Source organism: Corythoichthys intestinalis, unplaced genomic scaffold (assembly GCF_030265065.1).
Source record: "Corythoichthys intestinalis isolate RoL2023-P3 unplaced genomic scaffold, ASM3026506v1 HiC_scaffold_23, whole genome shotgun sequence".
NCBI lineage: Eukaryota > Metazoa > Chordata > Actinopteri > Syngnathiformes > Syngnathidae > Corythoichthys > Corythoichthys intestinalis.
The window spans coordinates 10,838,677-10,859,414 of NW_026651592.1; the positions used below are offsets into that span (position 1 = coordinate 10,838,677).

The following is a 20,738-nucleotide window of genomic DNA, read 5'->3' on the forward strand; positions in this document are numbered from 1 at the left end:
TATTTTATTCAGGAAAACCTTGAACCTTGTTACATGTACATTATTATAGCATCCCGTGGGACATCACAATACAATTAGCAATAACACGTTAATTTTATGACCGCGTATATCGGTGTCTGTTTGATGTCTGTATCAGATTTTTTGGAGTTGGACAATATTGGTATCGGTCGTCAAGTCGTTATTGGACAGCTCTACTTCCCATTAGTAGTGGGAACCTCTTGGTACCTCACTATACGATACGATTTGCGGTACGAAGCGCACGATTCTATGATATTCTACAAACGACTAATGAGCAGAAAAACAAGCTTCTGCTGTGAATTGGAATGAGTTTATCACTAGTAGACATCCAATCCATTTGAACTGGGAGGGTGGCAGCGAATGAACGAATTCGCTGCCATCCCTCCCACTTCAAACGGATTGAACGTCTATGGCCGTCAGTGGCAGCCAATGCCAGGCAATGAGGTCATTTTGGGCCATTTAAGATCATTTACCTATTGATTTTCAGTTACTTCCTGTTGATTTTGGGGTATTTTATGGGTCACTTCCTGTTTATTTTGTGTTACAGAACAGGAAGTGACCTGGGAATCAGCCAAATGAATAGGCAGTGACTGAAACTCAAAAGAAAATGACCTGTAAATGCCTTAAAAGGAACAGCAAGTGACCTGTAAATGCCCTGAAAATCGGACAGAATGACTGAATGCTCAGGTTTTGAATGAACGAATGTTCCCAGGCTAAATGGATTGGGCGTCGAGCACCGTCAATGGAGCCTTAGAGTTAACTGAGACACTATTATGGTGGAAGATTTTGGTTGCAACTTGTTGGTTCCTTTTTATTTATTTATTTATTTTTTAGACATTGACACCTTTTTAAAACGATATCTCGATTCTTGGCAGGAGCATATCGATAATCTTTTGGGATACAAATTATCACAATTTATCACCATTTCGATATTTTGTCACACCCCATCTTCCCATTGATTAAGGTTTAATTCCAGGTCTCTTCCTGTTGATTTTGGGGCATTTACAGGTCACTTCAATTTGATTTTGGGTCACTTCCTGTTCAATTTGGGGCATTCAGAGGTAACTTCCTATCGATTTAGAGTAATTTCTGCTCGACTTTCTGTTTATTTTGGTCATTTTATAATGGTTTTTGGGCATTTCTGACCACTTACTATTGATTTTTGGTCATTGTGGGTGACCTTCTGTTTATTTTGGTGTCTCGTTGATTTTTGGGCATTTCTGGCCACTGTTGATTTTGGGGCATTTCCATGAGAAATAGTCACTGGTTATGAGGCTACCAATTGAGCACAGTTGATCTACAAACAAAATCTGTTTGACAGTCTAAAGTCCACAAAAGTCAGTCACACATTCTTTGGGTAAAAACTTTATAAATAATGGACTCGAATTAAGTTCCAAACAATTTCAACTGGTTGGCAAATGAATGTCAATACTGTTTATTTAAAGCTCTGCAAGGATTTTAGGTGAAACTATGTAATTGTGCTATGTAAACACTGATGTATGTTCTGGAAGGTCATCCTTCTGCATAGTTCGTTGACCCGAAACGCAAAAGCCACACATCAGCTTTCCGTTTCCCGCCAGCCATCACATTACACAAACGACCTGAAAGCACCGGAGTAGAGGATTTCACACAACAACTTCACCTCAACCTCCAGACTTAATTGGACGGTAAGAATTTGATACAAGATAATTCGGAATTATGGAGCGTTTTTGATTTGGAGGACTTTGTAATTCTCCAAGAACTGTTGATTCTGCATGTTGAGCAGATGTTTTGTTTAGATTAGACCATTGACGTTCAGTGGAGTGCAAAATCTTTAAATTTTTTGGCAGTCAAGCATCTTCCATCACGACAAAATGTCCTTGATGGACCTACAGAAAATTGCCAAAATTATCCAAATGCCTCAGCTTCAAAACTACAGTGCTGCCAAAAGAATTAGCACCCCTGCAATTCTGTCAGATAATGCTCAATTTCTCCCAGAAAATGATTGCAATTACAAATGCTTTGGTAGTAATAGCTTCATTTATTTTGCTTGCAATGAAAAAAAACAGAAGAGAATTTAAAAAAAAAAAAAAATCATTATCATTTTACACCAAACTCGAAAAATGGGCCAGACAAAAGTATTGGCACCCTCAGCCGAATACTTGGTAGCACAACCTTTAGACAAAATAACTGCGAACAACCGCTTCCGGTATCCATCAATAAGTTTCTTACACTGCTCTGCTGGAATTTTAGACCATTCTTCTTTGGCCAACTCCTCCAGGTCTCTGAGATTTGAAGGGTGCCTTCTCCAAACTGCCATTTTCAGATCTCTCCATGGGTTCTCTATGGGATTCAGGTCTGGACTCATTGCTGGCCACTTTAGAAGTCTCTAGTGCTTTATCTCAAACCATTTTCTAGTGCTTTTTGAAGTGTGTTTTGGGTCATTGTCCTGCTGGAAGACCCATGACCTCTGAGGGAGATCCAGATTTCTCACACTGGGCCCCACATTATGCTGCAAAATTTGTTGGTAGTCTTCAGACTTGATAATGCCATGCACATGGTCAAGCAGTTCAGTGCCAGAGGTAGCAAAGCAACCCCAAAACAATAGGGAAACTCCACCATGTTTGACTGTGGGGACTGTTTTCTTTTCTTTGAACGCTTTGTTTTTCCCCCCCTGTAAACTATGTTGATGCCTTTTCCCAAAAAGCTCTACTTTTGTCTCATGTGACCAGAGAACATTCTACCAAAAAGTTCTATTTTGGTTTCATCTGACCATAACACATTCTCCCAGTCCTCTTCTGGATCATCCAAATGCTCTCTAGCGAACTGCAGACGGGCCTGGACGTGTAGTTTCTTCAGCAAGGGGACACGTCTGGCAGTGCAGGATTTGAGTCCCTGGCGGCGCATTGTGTTACTGCTAGTAGCCTTTGTTACTGTGGTCCCAGCCCCCTGTAGGTCATTCATTCGGTCCCCCCGTGTGGTTCTGGGATTCTTGTTATCAATTTGACGCCACGGGGTGATATCTTGCATGGAGCCCCAGATCGAGGGAGATTATCAGTGGTCTTGTATGTCTTCCATTTTCTAATAGTTGCTCCCACAGTTGATTTCTTTACACTCAGCGTTTTACCTATGCAGATTCAGTCTTCCAAGCCTGGTGCAGGTGTACAATTTTGTCTCTGGTGTCCTTCGACAGCTCTTTGGTCTTGGCCATAGTGGAATGACTGACTGAGATTGTGGACAGGTGTCTTTTGTACCGATGAGTTAAAACAGGTGCCATTAATACAGGTAATGAGTGGAGCCTCATTAGACCTCGTTAGAAGAAGTTAGACCTCTTTGGCAGCCAGAAATCTTGCTTGTTTGTAAGTGACCAAATACTTATTTTCCACTCTAATTTGGAAATAAATTCTTTAAAAATCAAACGATGTGATTTTCTGTTGTTTTTTTTTTTTCACATTCTGTCTCTCATGGTTGAGGTTTACCCATGTTGACAATTACAGGCCTCTCTAATCTTTTCAAGTAGGAGAACTTGCACAATTGGTGGTTGACTAAATACTTATTTGCCCCACTGTATTTTGGTGTAAATATCCTATAATACAGTGAGGACAACTGTGACTTATAGTCCAGTGCGTCTTATCCACGAACAAATGCTGTTATCGTGTCACATTCGGTGATGACGCCTTATAGTCAGGTGCGTCTTATAGTGCGAAAATTACGGTATATGAATTTATTCCCAGCTATTTCACTCTGATACAAATCAGCACGAAGTACTACTAATAGTAGTAGTTGTAGTAGATTTTTTAAGACCTTTCAAAATAAGACCTTTGCCTGCAGCACCCCTTGATGTTGGGGAGAAAAAGTGTTTTGGTAGATTTCTGTTGTTGTTAAAAATAAACCAAAAAACACTGAAAAAATAGCACATTTAACTTTGGGGATTAAATATATCTGTAGAAGAGTTTGTTTTATTTAGTTAATAACACCACCTGAGTCCCTGACACCTTGCTTGCTACCGGGTTGAATAAGGCGCTATTGGAACGGAAAAGTAAACTGTTGACAAAGGACGTGTTAACATGACTCAAAAAACGAAGTAGCAATTTTTTTCTTTACAAACGCAGCTCCATTTTCCAAAATTCGAATTCGAAAATGAAGATAAGATTGTCCTTTGTTGTCTTCAAATAGGTTAGTCATGTTCTCATTGTAGCCATATTATTGTATGTTGTTGCTGTTGAGCTGCTGCCGCGTGGAGCACTGTTGGATATTGGTGTGCAATTTACTGTAGTGTTGTGAAAAGGGGGTGTTAAAGAGGCTTATTTCCGCTTTTGGTTTTCAAATGTGTTTGTGTGTCATTATACCGTCTAGTTGTGGGGACTTGCATTATAATACACAGGCTCTTTTATGTCCGATACAATAACTCCAACACATACTGTAGGTGAAATAGAATGCCGTCTTTAAAAAATAGGAAAATAAATGAATAAATAAAATTTCAAATAAAAAAAGAATAATAATAATAATAAAATAAAAATAAAAAATAAATGAAAAGATAATACATAAAATTTTAAAATATAATAATGAAAAAAAAAAGAAGAAGGCTGTCTTTGTAGTCGCCTAAACTACGTATCTAGCATGCATGTGTACTGCCATTGTGCATGTCTTGTATGGCGAAAATGCGGAGCATGACAAATTTGGACCAAAACGGCTGTTTTTGGAAGGGGGAAAAACTAAATGGGAGCCTCAGCACCCCTTGCTGTGAGTCACTTCCTGCGCCTTTAGATCTACGCGTGATAGCCATGTCTGCCAAATTTCTTGTTACCAAAATAAACCAACTTCAGGGGCTGAATTTTCCAAATTTAGTAGCAATCGAACAAACTGTGAAGCGTAGGTTAAATTGTTTTTTTGTTGCATTAGTATTCATGTGGGTCAGTCTGCGGATTTGCAGGCTTTTAGCAAGCGTGCTGTCGTGACTCGTGGTGATACTGTATCTACCAAATTTCATTTTGCTAAGTTAAACCGACTTTGGGGGCACAATTTTCGAATTTTGGTAGCAATTGTAACAATCTCTTAAAGGAATTCATCTTTAAACCTTCAAACCAAAATTGCGGACTTGCTGTGTCTTTTTGAGCATGGGTTTTTTGAGACTTTTTGGTGGGTGTTCCCATGATAGACATATCTACCAAATTTTATCTTGCTAAGATAAACCGACTTTGGGGGCACAACTTTCGAATTTTGGGAGCAATCGTAATAATCTCCTAAAGGAATTCATCTTTAAAACGTCAAACCAAAATTGCAGACTTCCTGTATCTTTTTAAGCATGACTTCTTGAGGTTTTTTTTGTGGGTGTACTCACGATAGACGTGTCTACCAAATTTCATGTTGCTAAGATACACCGACTTTTGGGGCACAATTTTTACATTTTGGTAGCAATTGTAATAATCTCTTAAAGGAATTCATCTTTAAAACCTCAAACCAAAATTGCAGACTTCCTGTATCTGACAATGGTTTCTTAAGACTTTTTTGTGGGTGTTCTCAGGATAGAAGTGTCTACCAAATTTCATGTTGCTAAGATACACCGACTTTAGGAGCTGAATTTTCCAATTTTGGTAGCACTCGGAAACATCTCTTAAAGGAGTCCATCTTTCAAACTTCAAGCCAAAATGGCAGACTTCCTTGGTATTTTTGAGTATGACTTTTTACACTTTTTTGTGGATCTACGCATGATAGACATGAGTGCCAAATTTCATGTTGCTAAAATATACCGACTCTAGGGGCTGAATTTTCCAAATGTAGTATCCATCGAAAAAACTGTCAAGCTACATTGTTTTGTGTTGCATTTGTGTTTGCAGACCATCATGTCGGCGAGTCTGCAGATTTGCGGGCTGGTAGCAGGCGTGCTGTCGTGGTGTCTCCAGTCCAGCTGCACGTCGTCGCAGCTGTGGAAGGTCCGGAGTCAGGCCGAGTCTCTGAGTAGCAGCCAGTGGCAGTTTGAAGGCCTCTGGATGAGCTGCGCCGCCACCTCGCTGGGAACGTTGCAGTGCACCAAGTTCAAAACGCTGCTCGGCCTGCCAGGTCCGTTAATCTGCGACCGAGGCTACAAGTTGCTCACGTGTACATTTAATAAATGTTTTCTCTCTCAGTGCACGTTCAGGCGTGTCGCGCTCTCATGTTGTCATCTCTGGTGGTGGGTCTGGCCTCCGTCATCGTGGCCATTTTGGGCCTCAAGTGCAGTCGTGTGGGCGGCTCCTCGGAGCAAGCCAAAGGGCAATTTACGCTAAGTGGAGGGGTCATGTTAATCCTGTCAGGTGAGCGGACGCCGGCGTTAATTACAACCCAAACTGTTTGTGTATTTGTGGCTTCGTATGTACAGGTGTGACTACCCTGATCGCCGTGTCTTGGTATGCTGGTAGGGTGATCAGTGACTTCTACAATCCGCTATATAACGGTGTCAGGTAAGTGATTGTGATGATGCAAAGGCATAGGTTTGGTTTCAACATTGGTAGGGAAGATATAACAGCATAACTTGCATGTACACTGTTTGCTTGGGACAGGACATTCATAAGACCAAAAAGATTATTGAACGGTGGTCAGGGCTACATTTCTCATGAATATGAACCTAATTAATTCATAGACTAAAGGATCAATGCCGTGCTTAATTTGTATATCATATGGTGCCGGAATGCAAAGTATATATGACAGCGAAGGGATGATGAGATGGGTACAGGTCCCGGAATACACAGAAAATTGTGCTGAAACAACAAGCAAACGCCCACTTGCCATGCTGTGGGACTTACAAGCCCCAATTTCAGATAATATCCATTGTATAAATGTTTTGACAGCAATTTACAACTATTTAGGATACTCTGCACAGCATGGGCAATTGCCCATATACAGTTGTGGTCAAAAGTTTACATACACTTGTGAAGAACATAATGTCATGGCTCTCTTGAGTTTCCAGTTATTTCTACAACTCTGATTTTTCTCTGATAGAGTGATTGGAACGGATACTTCTTTGTCACAAAAAATATTCATGAAGTTTGGTTCTTTTATGACTTTATTATGGGTGAACAGAAAAAAGTGATCAAATCTGCTGGGTCAAAAATATACATACAGCAGCGCTAATATTTGGTAACATGTCCCTTGGCCATTTTCACTTCAATTAGGCGCTTTTGGTAGCCATCCACAAGCTTCTGGCAAGCTTCTGGTTGAATCTTTGACCACTCCTCATGACAGAATTGGTGCAGTTCAGTTAAATTTGATGGCTTTCTGACATGGACTTGTTTCTTCAGCATTGTCCACAAGTTCTCAATGGGCTTTAAGTCAGGACTTTGGGAAGGCCATTCGAAAACCTTAATTCTAGCCTGATTTAGCCATTCCATTACCACTTTTGATGTGTGCTTGGGGTCATTGTCCTGTTGGAACACCCAACTGCTCCCAAGACCCAATCTTCGGGCTGATGACTTTAGGTTATCTTGAAGAATTTGAAGGTAATCCTCCTTCTTCATTATCCCATTTACTCTCTGTAAAGCACCAGTTCCATTGGGAGCATAACACCCCCACAGCATAATACTGCCACTACCGTGCTTGACAGTAGGTATGGTGTACTTGGGGTTAAAGGCCTCACCTTTTCTCCTCCAAACATATTGCTGGGCATTGTGGCCAAACAGCTCGATTTTTGTTTCGTCTGACCACAGAACTTTCCTCCAGAAGGTCTTTGTCCATGTGATCAGCAGCACTCTTCAGTCGAGCCTTAAGGTGCCGCTTTTGGAGCAAGGGCTTGCACGGCAGCCTTTCAGTCCATGAAGATGCAAACCAGCTTGACTGTGGACACCGACACCTGTGTTCCAGCAGCTTCTAATTCTTGGCAGATCTGCTTTTTGGTGATTCTCGGTTGAATCTTCACCCTCCTGACCAATTTTCTCTCAGCAGCAGGTGATAGCTTGCGTTTTCTTCCTGATCGTGGCAGTGACAAAACAGTGCCATGCACTTTATACTTACAAACAATTGTTTGCACTGTTGCTTTTGGGACCTGCAGCTGCTTTGAAATGGCTCCAAGTGACTTTCCTGACTTGTTCAAGTCAATGACTCGCTTTTTCAGATCCATGCTGAGCTCCTTTGACTTTCCCATTGTAGCGTTTGTGGGCGTTTGCATCCAGTGAGCCCTATTTAAATGGCCTCAGAGAAGTCACCAGCGCACCACTCATAATCACTCACAAGAAGTTAAGAGGCCATGCTATGAAGCTCATTTCACTGACACAACTTTCTAAGTCACCAAAATTGCTAATTCGTGTTGCTGTATGTACAGTATATTTTTGACCCAGCAGATTTGATCACTTTTTCTGTTAACCCATAATAAAGTCATAAAAGAACCAAACTTCATGAATGTTTTTTGTGACAAAGAAGTATCTGTTCCAATCACTCTATCGGAGAAAAATCAGAGTTGTAGAAATAACTGGAAACTCAAGAGAGTCATGACATTATGTTCTTCACAAGTGTATGTAAACTTTTGACCACAACTGTAAGTATTGATGTCTCTGCCATTGTGTGGCACTTTTTGGATTTAGCAACAAGTTCAGCAACAAGCTTTGAGGGCCTTCTCATTGACCTTTGTAGTTTTTTTTTTTTTTTTTTTTAAAGTTGCCCGTTTCTCTGTTTTCACGAAGGCTATCAAAATAGTCCATCGGCGTGTTGTGAAGAGACAGGTTTTTCGTTTGGAGATGACGTTTAAGCTTGCTTGGTACCATGGCGCTGTTAAAGGTGCTCGTGTCGCGTTCAAGAAATGCTCGGATTTCTAGCCATCAGCCACCTTGGTGTCCTCGACAATGTATTGGAATAAAACACAGGGGGAGGATTGACGGTCGCCATATATTGATAAAATGGAAAGGACACTTTCGTTTATCGACACTTGACGAGTAATCAAATGATGTACAGTAGACAGTGGCGCCCCCAGGGGGTGGCCTATGAATTTGTTGGCCACCCCACTGGCCACTCCGCTTGCCAGTATATCGTTAGATTGTTGTAGGATCAGTTATGCATTTAATCCCAAATGCAAAATCTGCCAGCACCTGCTTTTCCCCAGTAATTATTTTGTTTTGTTAAATGTACACCTTATGCCTAATATATACATAACACAATAGACCCTACCCACGTGACGTCACAACTCCGCTCTCCTGAATGGTACCGCCCACTTGTCCGTCAAAACATAGTGTTAACCTGTTACGGCTACGTACATTTCTCCTATTTACGGCGTGTTTTTCTGCTCCTTAACATTAATAATCAAAATGGTGAAGGCGTGTGTGGCTGTTGGTTGCACTAACAGAGAACATGGAAGGAGAGACTTGAAGTTTTACCGTATTCCGAGGGATCCAAAGAGGAGAGCGAAATGGACGGCTGCAATTCGACGTGAAAACTGGGCACCAAAAAAATCACCACAGACTATGTAGTAGTCATTTTATATCCGGTAAGATGCATTTAAGATATACTTGGAGGGTTTTGGGCTGACAAATAACCAAATTGCGAGGCTAATCGCCGACAACATACGACGTAGTACGACATAGTTTCAAATTCAAGATGTTTGTGACTTCCCTTTCTTCCACCATCGTTATTTTTTGAATAATATTTAGCTGGTACCAAGTGAAAGAAACTGGCCTCGTCTACGGGGCTGACAAATAACCACAATTAAGATCATTGCGAGGCTAATCGCCGACAACATACGACGTAGTACGACATAGTTTCAAATTCAAGATGTTTGTGACTTCCCTTTCTTCCACCATCGTTATTTTTTGAATAATATTTAGCTGGTACCAAGTGAAAGAAACTGGCCTCGTCTACGGGGCTGACAAATAACCACAATTAAGATCATTGCTAGGCTAATCGCCGACAACATACACGTATGTATGTAGTGAGAGTGCTATCGCTAAACCATATAAACATTAAAAGCCTTAACTCCATTGACAAACGACATGAAATACATTAGACTTGACAGTGGATGTTAGCAATAACAAAAGATTTTGAATTGAAAATTTCGTAACTCATCTTTCCAAGCACAAGATAGATTCCTGCCGAATTTTCGTGGACGAGGACCTGTTTCACCCAACCAGCAACGAAGTATTTATAAGCCTCCAAGCTCTTGAAGTTTTTCAAATTTTCATGAGAATAGGCTGATTTTGTGTGGACAAGATAATTGTAAATATCAGCGTAGCAGATGTCAGGCAGACAGGGCGAAGACAGTGGGTCGAAAAACATCGATTTGGGCATCAAATATGGACTGTATAGAACGAAGCTTTTCCACATAACGCCTTTTATGCAACACATCCAGTGAGTTTACGGCATCAGAAAGCACCGGGTCTTCCATGAAATGCATTTTAAATTCCTCGATCAATTGAAAACAATGCTAATACAGAGACAAAATGACGGACAAGTGGGCGGAACCACACAGCGAGCACGTGGTTTTGTGACGTCGGTGGGTAGGGTATATACAACAAAATTGTTGTGGAACTCAAAATGTTGACTGGACAGTTATGGACTATGCACATTAAATCATTAGTAACATCAAATATTACACAATACACCAAAGTATATCAGTAGCCGTGTCCTTAAGTCTATCTGATAGTTTTCCCCTGACCTTTTTACTGCAATAATATGAAAACCTGAAATTATGGCTTTTAGTTTTGGTGTGCCACTCCAAGATTTTAAGTGGCCCCATCTGGCCACCCCTATGAAAAATTTCTGGAGGCGCCACTGACAGTAGACGTGCTGGGGTCCACATTTTCGCGAACAGCAAGGTTGTTGATGGCTAGAAATCCGAGCAGTTCTTGAACGCGACACGAACAATACCTCGCACTTCTGCACACAACCGCAACGTTCTACCTACTCCTTCCTTCCTGCTGCAATTCCGTCCGACGATGTTAAAAAAATGTGATATTGGATCATTTCTAGCGGCACACCTGACGATCTCTCACGGCACACTCGTGTGCTGCGCGGCACACCGGTTGATAAACACTGGTATATTCTGTCCTGACAGCATATGGCAATTCAATCTAAATTACCCATATAACTGAGCTCATTATATAATGCAAATGAGCTTCCCTAAAACTTGGTGGAGACAACTTGAGCATCCTGAAAAGTTGGTAGTGTTATGTCCCTACCATCCCTTTACAAACCCACACTTTTGTGATCATGATGGTGGTGATAAAAGATGACAACTTACATTGGTTGCAGGTTCGAGCTAGGCACGGGTCTGTATCTGGGCTGGGCGGCATCCGGTCTGGCGTTCTTGGGCGGTGCAATGCTGTGTTGCTCCTACAGGAGAAGCTCCTCGCCTCCCGAACGGTATGTGAGCAAACTGTCCTGTAGTACTCTCTGTGCACACAAGAGGGTGCTGCCGGATAGCACATTGACCATAATTGACCTCCAATCATGGTTTGTTTTCTTTCTTTTGCTGTGAATTCAAATGTGTTTGTGACTCCAGCGGTACCTCTATTTACGAAATTAATTGGTTCTGGAATAGGGGTGAGTCAAAGATATCGAAATGGTCATATATCGTGATACTTTGTATCCCAAAAGGTTATCGATGAGCTCCTGCCAAGAATCGTTATATCGTTTTAAAAAGGTGTCACTGTTTAAAAAAATAAATGAATAAAAAGGAACCAACAAGTTGCTACCAAAATCTTCCACTAGAATAGTGTCTATGTTACCAAAATGGCTGCCATTGACAGCGCAAGACGCTCAATCCGTTTAGACTGGGACCAGACCAAAGCGTTCGCAGCAAGGGCGTAGGTTTGGTCTCAACATTGGTAGGGACGCTTTTACAGCATAACCTGCATGTACATTTCAAATTGACAGTGGATGTGGGGTTTTTTTGGTGTTTTTTTTTTTGGGCATTAAAAATGTATATAGGCTGCAAATATAAATATATTTTTTTAAATGATGTGGAAAATAAATACATTTTAATTATAGAATAAATGCCCAAAATGCACAGTTGAATTAAAGTTGACAGTAGAAAACATACAGGAAGACACCTCTCTAAGCAGCTTTCTACTCGAGTTTGACAGGTTAAAAAGTTCACACAGTTTAATGTTATGCTAACTCTGATACAGGTTGGGCTTTCAGTAGCAAAAATAGTGGTGTGTTCCCCACCTCCACAACATTGACATATTTTTACAATACTTACAGTGGCTGCTGCTGCTGGCCGAAAAAAACCCCCTACTAATATCCCTCCTCTTCAATGAGGGTGGAGGAGCCGGCATATTGACATGCATTTCTGTCGGGATTGTGTGAATGTGGGGGTTCTAGTCATCAGCCAATCAAACGTGCGGTTGAGGAGAAAAAAATGGACCAGCACTACTAAGTGCAAAGGGGTAAATCTAAGTCTGAACTAGAGATGGGCGATACCAGTGATTTTGGATTCGATCCGATACCAAGTAATACCAAGGCCAAATTGCGATCCCGATCCGATATCGATACCGGAAGTTCATATTATACAGTATATATATATATATATAAACAACCCTGCAGTGTTCTCAGCCATTCTGATGATATCTAATGTACAACTACATCAAGCACTCAAAAACTATTTAAAGTCTCTTTGTGTCAAATATGCTTTGCAATGGAAAACTGCTGCTTTTAATAACTAGCAAAGCAGTTTCCCTCAAACTCACAAACCAATCCATCAACAACAAACTCTGATTAGTCAGTCTCACTCTTTAACCATGACCCTTAAATTCATATGCACAGAACAGTTCCCTGCTACACGTTGTATTTGATCAAATTTTAATCTACCTAAATTAAATATTTTTGATCTAATTAAAGAACGAATTAATAGTAGCATGTTACCGCCCTCAAATGGTAGATCACTAAAAACAAATCCAATAATCAATAGTTACTTGCTGTTTTTGAATTTTATTTTACTAACACAATTTTCAAACAGATTTTGAAATAAAATAAATAAATAAATAAATAAATACATTTAAAAAAACAGACCTTGAAATAATTGAAACAGACCTTTAACAAAATAAAAATAAGTAGCAACAAAACATAAGAAATCAAGCATTTAATTGTTTGTTACATAAACAAATATGGAAAAACATTTCATGACACAATAAAAATATGAAACATAAATTCACAAGAAATAATAATAAATGAATAAGAAATAATAATAAGGTTAAGTAAGAAATTAGGCGTGAGAGGGGCGGAGGAAAAGCATGCTGTTCGACACAGGATAGGGACGTGAATGGGGGCGGGAGCACACGCCGGTACACTGCTTATGTGTCTGCACTGCTTACGTGCGTGTAGAATGCGAAAGGGAAAAGTAGTACAAAATGTGTGCACAAAAATATACCCAAAAATTGACAAAGAAAATATAATATATTAATTCCAGATATCAGTACTTTTGCTTGGGGATCGATACCTAAAATTTAACGCGCTGGATCGAAATATCGATATTTTGGTATCGATCCGCCCATCCCTAGTCTGAACATAATGAAAGTAATTCACTTAATAGTGGTAAGGTTGATTCTATCTTAACAACACATGGGAAGACAATCTAAATTACCTTTATAGCTGAACTCATTGTATAATGCAAATAAGGTTGCTTAAAAGTTGGTTGGGACAATTTGAGCATCCTGAAAAGTTGGTAGTGTTATGCCCCTACCGTCCCTATGCAAACCTACGCCCTTGGTTCGCAGCCAGTCTTTCTGATTATCGGGGCATTCACAGGCCACTTTCTGTTCATTTTAGGACATTTACATGTCATTTAAATAAATGCCCTAAAAAAAACAACACAGAGTGACCCATAAATGCCCTGAAATCAACAGGATGTGACTTAAAATCAACAGCAAATGACCTGAAATGCCCCTAAATCATAGGTGTCAAACCAGTTCCACAAAGGGCCAAGTGGGTGCTGGATTTTGTTCCAACCGATACCGCGCAAACAGTTTAACCCAGTACTTCTCAAATAGTGGGGTGCAGAGCGATGCTGGGGGTGGCGCAAGTGACCTTGGGGAACATACTTTTTTGCCATACTAGAATAAAGAGTAATTGCACATCCACTGAGTGGGTGGCAGTGGCGCTGTCATTTTCAGCATGTGCGTAGTATTTTTGAACCAAACAAGAGCACACAGCAAAGAGCACTGGAGATATGAAAAGCTAAGACAAAGAAATATGACGAAGCGTATGTAGCATTTTGCTTTTGGCTTTGATTTTTAGTAAAGTGGAAGATGAGGAAAGACCAGTCTGTTTACTTTGTCTAAAAATGTTTCCAGCGGACAGCAGTAATTCTTTTTTTTTTTTTTTTTTTCAGCGAAAACGTGCCGAATATTGCCAACAATCGTCCCGCTTTGTCAGTATTACATCAGTAAACCAGCTAACACTGTTACTATCACATAAAGAGGCATACTAAGTTGCTCAATGCAAAATAACCCAACACCACAGCAAAGGAGCTGATACTGCCTGCAGCAAAAATAAAAACTGTCTCTCTGTCCAATGACACTGTCGTATTTTTTCTATTAATTTTTGTTTTTTCTGTCTAATAGTTTGACATATTGTCCTCTCGAGTTAATGTTGCTAATCAATTTGAATTTATGATTATTTATTGATTTTATCAATTTTTTTTCTCAGTGTTAAATGGTAAAAAAAATGTAACGAGACTACTTTTACAGTATGGATGTGTTTTTTTTTTTTTTTAAACAATGTTTTTCTTCTTTAATATTAAAATAAAATAGTATGCAGAGGTGTATTTATGATAATAAGAATTTTATTGACAAATGATACTATAGTATATTTACAGTGGCGGCAGAGAGTTGGGGGGGGCGCAGAACATTTACGTCTTCCTGGGGGGGGGCGTAACAGAAAATAATTGAGAAGCACTGGTTTAACCAATGAATTTTCTGTTGAAACAAGCAGCACCTGACAAAGTTTAACTGATTACCCATGTAAGAGATCAGATAGGTCAAAAGGTGTCCTCTTCATTGGTTGGAAAGAAAACCTGCACCCACTTGGCCCTTTATGAAGTCAGTTTGACACCACTGCCCTAAATCATGGGTGTCCAAACCTGTCCTCAAGGGCCGCTGTGGGTCCTGGTTTTTGTTCCTACCAATCGAGCACAGACAGTTTAACCAATGAAGTTTGTGCTAAAACAAGCAGCATCTGACTGCAATCAACTGATTACATTTGTGAGGCACCAGATTCGTGAAAAGATGTCGTCTTGTTGTGTAGGAACGAAATCCAGCACCCACTGCGGCCCTATGTGGAATAGTTTGGACACCACTGCTTAAATGAACTCAATGGCTGCCATTGACGGCGTTAGACGTCCGATCCCTTCGAAGTGGGAAGGAGTTCAAATGGATCGGGCGTTTACTAGTGATGAACTCATTTAAATTCACAGCTGGAGGATGGAAAGCAATTGTTTTTCTGTTTCATTAGATTGTATAATATCGTAAAATGATTTCCTGACCCATGTATCGATAATCGTTGTATCGTCATATCATGAAATCATCATTATCGTGAGCCTTGTATCGGAAATCATATCGTATCGTGAGGTCCCGAGAGGATATCACCCCTATTCTGGAAGTAGTTTCGTAAACTGAAAATTCCGTAGGCAGACACACGTTCCAAGCCCCCAAAATTCAGACATAGATCTTTAATAAAGCATAAAAATGCATCAAAAACATGTAACAAATACATGTTACAATTAGATTATTGGACAATAAACATGGAATGAAAGCTGTGCATAATGTTAGAGACAAAGAATAAAAGAAAGTACACTCATGTAAAGCTGTCGAAACACCAGGGGCGAATGAAGAGGACGCTGGGATACACATATACAGAGTAGAGGTCCCTCTTAGCCAGGAAGATGCGAGGCAATAGCCAATGGCAGAGCAGATATAACTATGTTACATTCCGTAAACTCTGGGAGCTGCAATTAGCAGCTCGTACCGTATTTTTGCCTTTCATATCCTGAAATTAGTTACGTATCAAGAGTAGGGCTGTCAAACGATAAAAAATTTTAATCGAGTTGATTACAGCTTTAAAATTAATTAATCGCAATTAATCGCAATTCAAACCATCTATTAAATATGCCATATTTTTCTGTATATTATTGTTGGAATGGAAAGATAAGACACAAGACGGATATATACAGTACATTCAACGTACAGTACATAAGTACTGTATTTGTTTATTAAAACAATAAATCAACAAGATGGCATTAACATTATTAACATTCTGTTAAAGTGATCCATGGATAGAAAATCTTGTAGTTCTTAAAAGATAAATGTTAGTACAAGTTATAGAAATCTTATATTAAAACCCCTCTTAATGTTTTCGTTTTAATAAAATTTGTAAAATTTTCAATCAAAAAATAAACTAGTAGCCCGCCATTGTTGATGTCAATAATTACACAATGCTCATAAAATCCACAAAACACAAGTAACAAGTTGGCATTGCACTGTGCTGTCATTTTAATCTGTTTGAGCGGGGCACGTGCGTTAATTGCGTCAAACATTTCAACCTGATTAATTAAAAAAATTACCGCCCGTTAACGCGATAATTTTGACAGCCCTAATCAAGAGGCGATATATTCTCATTGAGGCCATAAGCGGATTTTAAGGCGGGGGGGGGGGGGGGGGGTCAAAGGGGCCAGGCCCCCCCCTGTTGGCCAAATACAATCATTGCATGTAATTGACTTTCCTATATATATAAAAGTGGTAAAGCAATAAAACTGCAACAAAAATGAATGAAAAAAAATAGTTTATATTGGGTCAAAATTATTTTCCGAACAGATCATGTGACTAGCACCTTAGACCGGGGTCCCCAAACTTTTTTCTGTGAGGGCCACATACCTTTTCCCTTCTCTGATGAGGGGCCGGGTCAGTTTGTAACAGAAAAAGTGTGACGATTGCAGGAGTGCCTAAATGTAAAAATTTATTGTTTTTCAGAAAGCCACAATCAAATAACCCTTTCTGGATTCTTGACGGAACAAAAGTACATAAAATAAAAAATAATAATATGAATAATAATATAATATGATAATAAATAATAATAAAACTATTAATTAAATAGATAATAACCAAATAACCCTATCTGGGTTCTTCACAGAAAAAAAACAGGAAATAAATAACAATATTGAAAATTTAAAAAAAAAAAATGTTCAGGGGGGCCGGACCAAATGTGGAGGCAGGCCGTAGTTTGGGGACCCCTGCCTTAGACGGTCATTTGCTTTGCATATAATTTTCAAAAATATATATATATGTTAGGGGAGAGCAATTTTATTTTTCAAATGATTTTTTTTCTTTGATTGAAAATATTTATTTTGATTTAAGCAACTTTTTGGAGGATTGAATGATTTAGACATAAATGTCCTAGCCATAATATAGCCCAACCACAAACAGGATCGCTTTAATCAAAGAAAACTTTTCAATGAAAAATTAAGTGTTCAAATGCCAATTTTTCAATCTCAAATATTTTGTCGCATCCAAAAACTTTTTCTATGATTGAAAATTTTCTTTTGATTGAAGTGATTTTTCTTTTTTAAAATATATATATTTTTTGAAGCAACTTATTTTTTGATTGAATAATAATGACAAAATGTCCTAGCCATGATGTGGCCCTAACACAAATCAAAATTACGTCAATCAGAAAAAGTTGCTTCAGTCAAAAAAAAAAAAAATCAATCAAAGAAAAATAGCTTTCCATCGAGTTTTTTTTTTTTTTTTCGTTTAAAATTTATTTTTGCATTCAAACACTTTTTTTTTTGGATTGAGGCGACATTTTTTTGGGTTGAAAATATATTTTTTGATTGAAACAACGTTTTTGGGGATTGAATAATAAAGACAAAAATCTCTATGGCTCCGCCCAGGGGATACAAAACATACGATACGATACATACAATACGATACAGGGTAACTACATTGGGATGACACCGTTGGGCAAACCGTATTCAATGGATGACGATCTTGGCCAAAAGTATTGCCTAAGCAGCCTGGTTTAGAATTCCCCTCAAGAATGATGGGAAACAAAAAATGCTCATTGTCAATTTATTATTATAAATATTCTTGTAAGTTAATTTTATTGCTGACACTGCATTTCGGGGTCATCAACATGTTGTGCCCCCCCTGCCCTAAAAGTCAAACTCAGCCTATGGTTGAGGCGTGTAGTAACATGAAATATCTGTATGTAGAGACTAGCGGTGCAACGGTTTGTGGTTCAAAGCCGAACCGTACTGTACAGTTCAATACGTCTTTATGAACCGCGCCTTTTCGGTTTTGCAATTAATGTATTCAGAACGCTTGTGGAATGAATTGCTCGATCTCTGTGTGCCTGTGTGTGACGTGAAGCACCGCTGTGGAGAAATTCCCGCCCCGCAAGTAAATGTCGGATCGCTGTAAAGCACCTGTGTAATAGAAGCCAAGTAACGCCCTCTCTCGCTTACGAGCGAAGTGAAAGTGAAACAAGAAAGAAAACAAATAGCTATGGCGAGCGGAGGAGTAGAGAGACCGAATTTTGAGGAAGCACCGGCTTCTTTCAAATCTGCGGTGTGGCAACATTTTGGTTTCCCCGTGGACTACAATGCGGAGGGAGAGAAAATATTGAAAAAAAACAAAAAATTGCAAGCATTGCTCAGCGCTTGTTCCCTATGCTAATAGCAACATTTTTATAACAAGACTCTGGCACCTCAGCCGGCCGGCATCACCCACAGATATCACTTTCTCAGGGCAGGACAACCCCAAAGATGACACCAGTCAAAACACACGGCGGGCTTCGTTAATTTATTTGCAACGCTTGACCCGCGTTACATTGTTCCCTCGCGGACATATTTCTCCAACAACGTAATCCCCGACATTTATGAAATGGCACGCAAAGCCATCGAAGATTTCGCTCAAGCACATAGTTTCGCCCTTACCACTGATAGTTGGACGTCCCGTGCTACAGAGTGCTACTACCTAACTGTGACAGTCCACTATAATTTATACCTGTCAAGTTGTACGGTCTCGTCGTAATTTGTACAAGTGAGCACTCATTTTAAAATGTGTACGCTGTACGTTACGTTCAAAATCTGCACGTTTTTCGTGCGTTACATTTTTTTTTTTTCATCTGTTCGGATTTGGTCACCGTTTCTACAACGAGACATTGTTCGATAATATGTTGGTTGAATGACGTGAGAAAAGTCAGAGACACGGAGAGGGAAGAGTGTTTGTTGAGACGCTGCAGCAAACGCGATGCTAGGCTAGGTGGCTCCAATATTTCCTGGCTTAGCCGACAGCATACAATCTACGCCTAGATATCTCACGCATATAGAACTACATGCGAAATGACAGACTCGGTAGCGTTAGTAAACAGCCGCCGTTTCAGAGCAGTTAACGTCACAGAAAGGCTCTGTTGTAGTAAACCTTCCGAGCGAACCTAAGCAACTTTTTATCTAAAATACTCCTAAATCGGCAACATCTTGACTTGAGTCTATATTTAAAGGATGAAACAGTTTTAAAATTTTCGCATGTCAGAAGTAGACAGAAAGGAACTAAAGCAAAAACGGGAGCAATTTTATCAACTTTAACGGTTGATTCACATTAAATGACCTCCAAACATAGCAAAGGTTACTATGTTTTTGGGTTTGTTTGTTTGTTTGTTTTTTATGAAAAAAAAAAAAAAAAAAAACCAAACATGAAAGGTATCACCAGTTACTTTGCCAAGTAACTTTTTTACTACTGTGTGTGTATTTCAGTAGTCAGTCACTACACTTGCCAAAGAGCTAAGAGGCATTTTAACAGTCGAAAATGTTTACATTTTAAGTGTTCATTTTATTTTATTTTTTAAAAGCAAAATAAAGGCAGTTTAAAAAAAAAAAAAAAAAAGCCGAACCGAACCGAAATCGTGAACCTAAAACCGAGGTTCAAACCGAACCGTGGGCTAACTGAACCGTTGCACCCCTAGTCTCGTTCGTCAGTAGAAGTACAATAGCAACTGTAGATGTCCAATCCAAATGGCGAACGCTGCCAATCCTCCCCGGTTCAAATGGATTAAACGTCTAGCGCCATCAGTTGCACTTGAAAAGTTACATGTGTTGTGATCTGACCTCATGTAATGATGTCATCTTTCCCCACAGACATTTTTCATACAACTACTCCAAAAGCAGTCAAAGTCACAACATGAACATCTACAAAGCGGCACACGTCATGGATGACGGCGGCGGGAGCGCCAAAGCTTACGTGTGAACTGGAGCCTGAACGCATCATCGCAAAAGGAGGCGGGCTATTTTTTTGTCAGCGTTTTACTTCTGGACTTTTGTATTAGTTGATGATTTATTGGATTGGATCTCATGGTAATCATGATATCAGTGAAAAATACTCAATTTTCATGTCATATTAAATATGTTTTGTTGTCACCTAACACATTTTTATTGTGTTTTGAGCAAAAACGATTGATGTAACTGCAGGGGTGTTTGAACTTTTTTCTCCTACATGAAATAAACAGCAATAACGATGATGAACAAAATATAGAAATGTTATTTAAATTGAAAATAACAACTTGAAGCTATATAATCCAAAATATATTACGAAAAAAAATAGGATAAAATGAAATGGAAGGAAATAAGGAAAATTACTTTTTTTCTTAAAAAAAAAAACAAACAAAAAAACATTAACACAGAAAGGACTTAAAAACGAAAAACAAGATAATGATAAAAAGAAAAAGTTAAAACATTTAAAATTAAATCATTTTGAAAATATAAAAACATTTTTATTGATGAATTTTCAATTAAA

At 39.2% G+C, this 20,738-nt stretch overlaps 1 protein-coding gene across 1 annotated transcript; it reads left to right on the forward strand.

The window, feature by feature from the left end:
• Nucleotides 1-1,544: 1,544 nt before the first annotated feature.
• Nucleotides 1,545-20,478, forward strand: LOC130911095 (claudin-7-like). The gene is made up of 6 exons (XM_057828808.1): nucleotides 1,545-1,685; nucleotides 5,835-6,057; nucleotides 6,126-6,290; nucleotides 6,356-6,437; nucleotides 11,206-11,316; nucleotides 20,084-20,478. The coding sequence occupies exons 2-6, from the start codon at nucleotides 5,841-5,843 to the stop codon at nucleotides 20,190-20,192; spliced, it is 684 nt and encodes a 227-aa protein (XP_057684791.1). The 5' UTR covers nucleotides 1,545-1,685; nucleotides 5,835-5,840; the 3' UTR covers nucleotides 20,193-20,478.
• Nucleotides 20,479-20,738: the final 260 nt, after the last annotated feature.

Coding starts and splice junctions, on each gene's coding strand:
- LOC130911095 (XM_057828808.1), top strand. CDS start 5,841: ATGTCGGCGAGTCTGCAGATTTGCGGGCTGGTAGCAGGCGTGCTGTCG. Junction 6,058..6,125: donor AACGCTGCTCGGCCTGCCAG/GTCCGTTAATCT, acceptor TTTCTCTCTCAG/TGCACGTTCAGGCGTGTCGC. Junction 6,291..6,355: donor GGTCATGTTAATCCTGTCAG/GTGAGCGGACGC, acceptor TCGTATGTACAG/GTGTGACTACCCTGATCGCC.